We start from the raw sequence: 6,000 nt of genomic DNA on the forward strand, positions 1-6,000 counted from the left end.
ACCACAGTGCCCCGGGGGCCTGACCACAGCAGGACCTCGAATACATGATCCTGGCCCTTTGTGTAGTGTCCTTACCACTTACAGAGCCTTCCATGACCATTATCTCTTAATTTTCACAACTCTGTGGCACAGGTGTTACTTTGCTCGTTCAGGTTATGAGAAACCAGGGCTCAGGAAGGGCCAGTGGCTTTCCAAAGGGCACACAGCTGCCAAGTGATGGAGCTTCCATTTGAATTCAGGCGGTCCAATCCCCAGATCCCACTGTTGTTTCAGTTCTGTTCACAGCTCCATGTCAAAGCCTAATCTTCATATCACACTTCACAAAATGCCTTTATGTTCTGTCTTATAATTCAAAGATGCTATAAGTAGGGCAGCAATTTTAGTCTCTATTTAACAGACGGGAAAGTTGAGACTTGGGTTTAGTAAATTGCCCACCATCTCTGAGCTGGGGACTGACAGGGCCAGGACATGATCTGGCCTTCTAGCTGACTTCCAAGGCCCAGCCTGCACTTCCTCTGGTTCCACATGCTGCCTTGGCACCTGGACAGAGCAGCTTCTCAGGGCCTGTCCCTCCCCTCTCCTTCCTCAGAGCTCCAAGCTAGAACATGGCCCTAGTCCACGATGCAGGCCTCTGTGATATTTGGGCTTCCCAACAGTGTGCTTTCTGCTGTGCCAGGACAGCCGATGGTAGGCACACACAGGTTCTGAGCACTCCCCTGTGGCCCATGGCAGTCCCGCCGGACAGCCTGTTCCTCTGCTTTGGAGGAGGCCAGGCCACCCCAGAGCTGGGTGACAGTGAGGCCAAGGTGCCATGCTCCCATCCCCAAAGACCTAGTTGCTGTGCAGATGTGTGTCCTTGGACCAGGAGAGGAAAACACGTAACACTCTGTTCTTAAGAGAAAGTATACACTCACAGTATGCTGAGCCCATTCCTTGTGGACGGCACCAGAACTACTGCTGCTCCCATCTCTCCTCTCGGGTGTTGGCTGGGCCTGGCGATGCTGTAGGCAGCTGTGGCCCAGGAGGACCCATCAGACATGACCACATCTCTGCTTCCACCTTTTTATCTAGCCGCTTGGCCCCTCTGGGTCCCACTTTCCTCCTCTGTATTGAATGAAGGGGGCAGGCCACATGCCCTCTCAGACCCCTCCCAGCTCTGCCACACACTTGCCCTGTTTCTGTGTCACGTCCTCTGAGCTGATCCTAGGGTTGCCCGCGTGTTCACGATATCCCCAGCTTCTGTCTCCTGGCTCTGCTGTTCGCCCCAAAAGACCAGTTGTGCTGTGTGTTCCAGGGGATCCTTTCAGATGACCGTGGGCTGGCGGCCGCCCTCTGGAGAACCTTCTTCAACCAGAAATGCGAAGACCCTCGACAACTTGAATTGTTGGTAGAGTATGTGAGGAAACAGGTGAGCAGCCCCTCCCCTCCCCTCCAGGGCCCTTCCTAAGATCTGTGGGTGCTGGAGCTCAGAGGGTCATGAGAGGTTGAGTTCCCAGACTCCAGTGTGAGGGAGTTCTAACCAAATCATGTCAGCAGTGGGCACAGACAAAGAGCACCTTCTGGGAGACAACAGAGGTTTTCGAGGCAGAAGCAATAAAGCTCTCCTTTTCTACTTCACTGACCCCTTCCCCAGAAAAAAAAGAGCCCCAGTCATGAGCTAGGTCGGGGGCGGGGAGTAGGAACAGAAGAACAAGGGTAGAGTGGCCTGCTGCTCTCATAAACCTGCAGTTGTTCGTTCACTGCACACTCAGCTGTCTGCCGTGTGGCCAGTGCTATGCTGGACCCTGGGCGCACACAGTCCACTTGTAAGGCCACAGCACGGGGTGCAGAGCAGCTCCCCTGTGTACCCACTTTGAACCCCTGGCTTCTAGCAGGATTGGGCTCCAGGGAGCATCCCATGATCCTTTGCACACTGGGTGCTGCTACCTGTCATCAAGCAGGGTCCCCCCGCTTCATCCCTCACTCCTCTGGCTGCCCAGGGCTCCCCAAAGCTTCTAAGAGAGAGCTCTCAAGTGAGGACTGCTTAACTACACAGTTTTCCTTGAGCCCAGGGAGAATTCACTCCTGTTCTCTCTGCCCCCCTAATTCTGTAGTGATGAGAAATCCATATGTTAGAGACGAGGGCGCTGAGTGGCAGGCAAGAGGCACATGTAGGCTTTTCCAGGGTCGCCCAGTGAGTCAGGCTGCACAGCTGGGTGATTCATACGGCCACTAGAGGCTCAGCTGCTCCAGACAGCTCATCAGCTCAGCCTGTCCCATGAGTCACACCTTTGCTTTGTAGGCCTGGCTCCTGGACCTGAAGGGGCCTCATCTCACAGTCATTCCCTTATTCACCTGTGTCCATGGCTTTCAAGCCTCCAACAGCAGGAAAGGGAAGGCCAGGTTCTGGCTCTGAGGAGAAGACAGGGACAGCTGGGTGATTACTGGAAAAACTACATACTATGGCTCTTCAGACCCAGAGGGTAGAGAACCCCAGAAGCCAGGACTTCTGTTTGACCGTTCTTCAAATCTGCCAGAGCCGGGAAGAAGGCAGTGTGGCCAGAGGACCCCACCCACAGAGAACTCTGAGGCTCACACTGTTGACTGGACCCGCCCTCAGACAGGAGCAGCAATTGGCAAAGCAAATGCTATGTTTTCTGAGAGACCAGCCCAACTTTTCCATTGGCTGCGGTGGGCTTGTGCCAGGGGCCACAACAAGGGCACAGCTGAGACCTCTCTGAGGGCCCTGAAGGAAGGGACTGCCACACCAGTACCCCTGTAAGAAGTCCCCTGGTGCCTGGATGAGAGGCAGGCAATAGGAAAGCAGTAAGGGAACTCTTGGGCAGGCAGTGAGCTTTGGTGGGGACCCAGTTCTGTCAGCAAAGCTTTTGAGCACCTATTGTGCCAGCCACTCTGTTGAGAGCACAGAAATTACTAAGACCCAGTCCTGCCCTCAAGGATCCAGCTCATGATTTGACAAGCCAGTCAGGCACAAGGCTCCCCTGGAATAAATCAGTCTGTGATGTATGCAGGCAGGAACAGAGTGCTGTGGAAGGCTGAAGAAAGGAGGGACTAAGTCTGAGTGAGTGAATCAGGGAAGACCAGGAGGCTGGTCCTGGCCGTGATGCTAGTTGGTCTGGTAGATCACCCGAGACCCAATCAGAGATTAAATTGAGAGTTTCTACCCAGGAGATGGGCAAAATGGTGGCATTAAGGACAGAATGGAGTAATTGAAGAGTGGGTTTTAGGGAAGGTAACAGTGTCGGTTGATCTCTTGCCCTGGAAGACAGCAGAGCAGATCTGGAGTTTTGGAGATCCAGGCGTGAGGTATATGTGACAGGGTGAGCACAAGGGTCCGAAGGCTAAAAACGAAGCAGCGGGAGTGGAGGGTCTCTTGGGATAGGGAATTGGATCTGAGGCAAAGGTGAGGCTCCTGACTCCTGCCACCTCTCCTTGCCCCCCAGTTGCCTTCTCACTCCCGCAGTGGAACCTCATCTTTTGAATCCAGTGCTGACTCCTGCCCTGATCCAGCTCCTGCCCTGGAGTTTGCCTGTCTCCTGTAAAGCATTTCTCCTCTCCTTACTAGGAGGAGCTTGAGAATCCTCCCAGAGGAGGCGTCTATCACCCAAGGCCTGGCCACTCGTTAGAGCCCCTGCCTCTTGCCAACTGCCCGACCACCCCTCCCTGCAGCTGTACATGTTCTCTGTCAGTGTCCCATCTCCACATTTTTCAGGGGGATAACCCCCCTGAGCCATCCTAGAGGGGTGAAGCTGGCGCCCACTAACCCTGTGGTCAGAGCCTACTAGAGGAGAGTAGAAGCATCCTTTTAAGTTCCAGTAACTAGCAGTTACTGACTTCCCTGGTGGCTCAGCGGTAAAGAATCTGCCTGCCAATGCAGGAGATGTGGGTTCAATCCCTGGGTTGAGAAGATCCTCTGGAGGAAGAAATGGCAGCCCACTCTAGTATTCTTGCCTGGGAAATCCCATGGACAGAGGAACCTGGTGGGCTGCAGTCCATGGGGTCACGAAAGAGTCGGACACAACGTAGCAACTAAAGAACAAACTAGCGGTGTGCTTATTAAGACCTGTGGGGTACACATCACTATTTATGTGTCCCTTTCTCAGACAAGGGAACTTAAATTAACAGACACACACACACATCACTATTTATGGGCCCCTTTCTCAGACAAGAGAACTTAAATTAACAGACACATACACAAACACACCAAGGACATGTCTCCGCCAGCACACACTCCATGGAAAGTCCCTGCAGTTCAGAAAGTCAGTGCTTGTGTGTCAGTCATGTGTCCATTCAGAAGTACAGCGGGGAAGTCCCTAAGGCCTGAGAAAGCTTCCTTAATGACTTGTTTCTTCAAACCCCCTTAAATGAAATAATTTCGGCGATCAGAGACTTCCCCCATCCAGAAGCCCCTCCTGCCCCAACCCTGTCCTCTCCTTTGGGAGGCTCGTTCCTTCCACCACCTCACGCGCCACCTCATGTCTGTCCTGCTCTTGTGACTTTCTCGTCTGGTTGCAGATGCAGTACCTGGACTCCATGAACGGTGAGGATCTGCTTCTGACAGGGGAGGTGAGCTGGCGCCCTCTAGTGGAAAAGAATCCTCAGAGCATCTTGAAGCCTCATTCCCCAACTTATAACGACGAGGGTCTTTGATGGGCTGGTCCCTCCGAACAGCTGGCCAGCTAGCTTTGAGGAACTGCCAGAAGAGAGGTGCCTGTTTGGCCCAGGATCCTGCAGGAAGTGGCCTGAACTGACCTTTGAACAGCATCTGTCAAATACCTGGCCCCATTTGTGTTGATTTTCCTCTTAGTACGCCCAGGAGTCTGATCGGGTGGGGTACAGTGCTGGGAGAACCCTTAGCCCTTCTAAGGTGTCCTCTCCCTCAAGAGAAGCCCTGAGCAGGAGCTCCCTGCACACGCTCCCCAAGTGCCCTCCAGAAACCGTGTGATTGACCACAGAAGGGAAAGGGGGTAGGTTCGATAGGGGACAGCTGCCTCCCTCCAAAGACCCACCGTGGCCTAGAAGCAGTGAGTAATGCTGCTGAATCAGGCTGGGTAACCACACGCTGCCCTCCAGCTTTGAGCTGTGGGCTTGAGTTGGCCATTAAAAGACCCAGAGACGTCTCTCTGCCATGTTCTTCTTTATTCCCGGGTCTTTTAGAAACACACCTGAGGTGGCGGAGGCCATGAGTTTAGACGCAGTGCCAGCTCAGAGACAGGAGCAAGGGAAGTTCGGGTGGGGTGGGGTCTCTGCCGCTGCTTCTGTCTCCAATTCACAGAAATGTCATTGTTCTGTCCTGCTGACCCCGTCCTCGGGGACCCAGGAGGCCTGTCTGGCCAGGGGGCTTGTCACATCCTGAGGCCTCAAGACAGTTCCCTTTGTCACACAATGCCCCCACTGGACTAGGGTAGAGTCATGCTGTCTTTCCTCCCTTGGCTCCCCTTACATGAGATACTGGGGGGAAGAGAACGCTTCCTGGCTTCATCGCACCACCCCAGGACCCCGCTCTGTGCTCAGCCTTCCACTCGCTTCCTAGCTTCCGGAGCACGTGCTGCAGAGCCCTCGTGGTCTGAGCCCCTGAGGACTAGTCTCCTCCCCGTGAGTGTGGGTCATCTTTGGGGGGATTTTCTTTAAATTGAAGAAGGGGGTGGAGAACCATATTGTCCCTCCCTCCCCCCACCCCCATCAAACTTCCTTCATTTAACTTGCTATAAAATGAGTCATATAAAGAAACTCTATATGGATGAGGTATATCCCACTTCTGTGAAAACATTACAAATCAAACGGCCTTCTCTGAGTTTATTTAAGATGCTTTTGTTGCACACGGAGCTCCAGAGTGAAGCCTCCTCTGTGTGTGTGAGATAATAACACCTTGTAACTCATTACAGCTGGGCACTATTTACATAAACCAGAGCCGAGCCAGGCAGGAATTTGCTGATTAATTTATTTTTAATGGAGTGAAGTATACCATGCACCAAAATAAACTTTACTGTGTGTACCTAA

General features: G+C 53.2%; 1 protein-coding gene across 1 annotated transcript in view; it reads left to right on the forward strand.

Annotated features, from left to right (window-relative positions):
• The window catches only part of LOC102415829 (ubiquinol-cytochrome-c reductase complex assembly factor 1), a 96,060-nt gene extending 90,060 nt beyond the window's left edge, over positions 1-6,000 (forward strand). Inside the window, exons 9-10 of the mRNA XM_025263584.3 lie at positions 1,295-1,408; positions 4,516-6,000. Of these exons, the coding sequence (XP_025119369.1) occupies positions 1,295-1,408; positions 4,516-4,650 (249 nt within the window). The 3' untranslated portion in view covers positions 4,651-6,000. The remainder of the gene's footprint in view (positions 1-1,294; positions 1,409-4,515) is intronic.

The sequence above is a fragment of the Bubalus bubalis genome, chromosome 14 (assembly GCF_019923935.1).
Source record: "Bubalus bubalis isolate 160015118507 breed Murrah chromosome 14, NDDB_SH_1, whole genome shotgun sequence".
In the NCBI taxonomy this organism is placed as follows: Eukaryota; Metazoa; Chordata; class Mammalia; order Artiodactyla; family Bovidae; genus Bubalus; species Bubalus bubalis.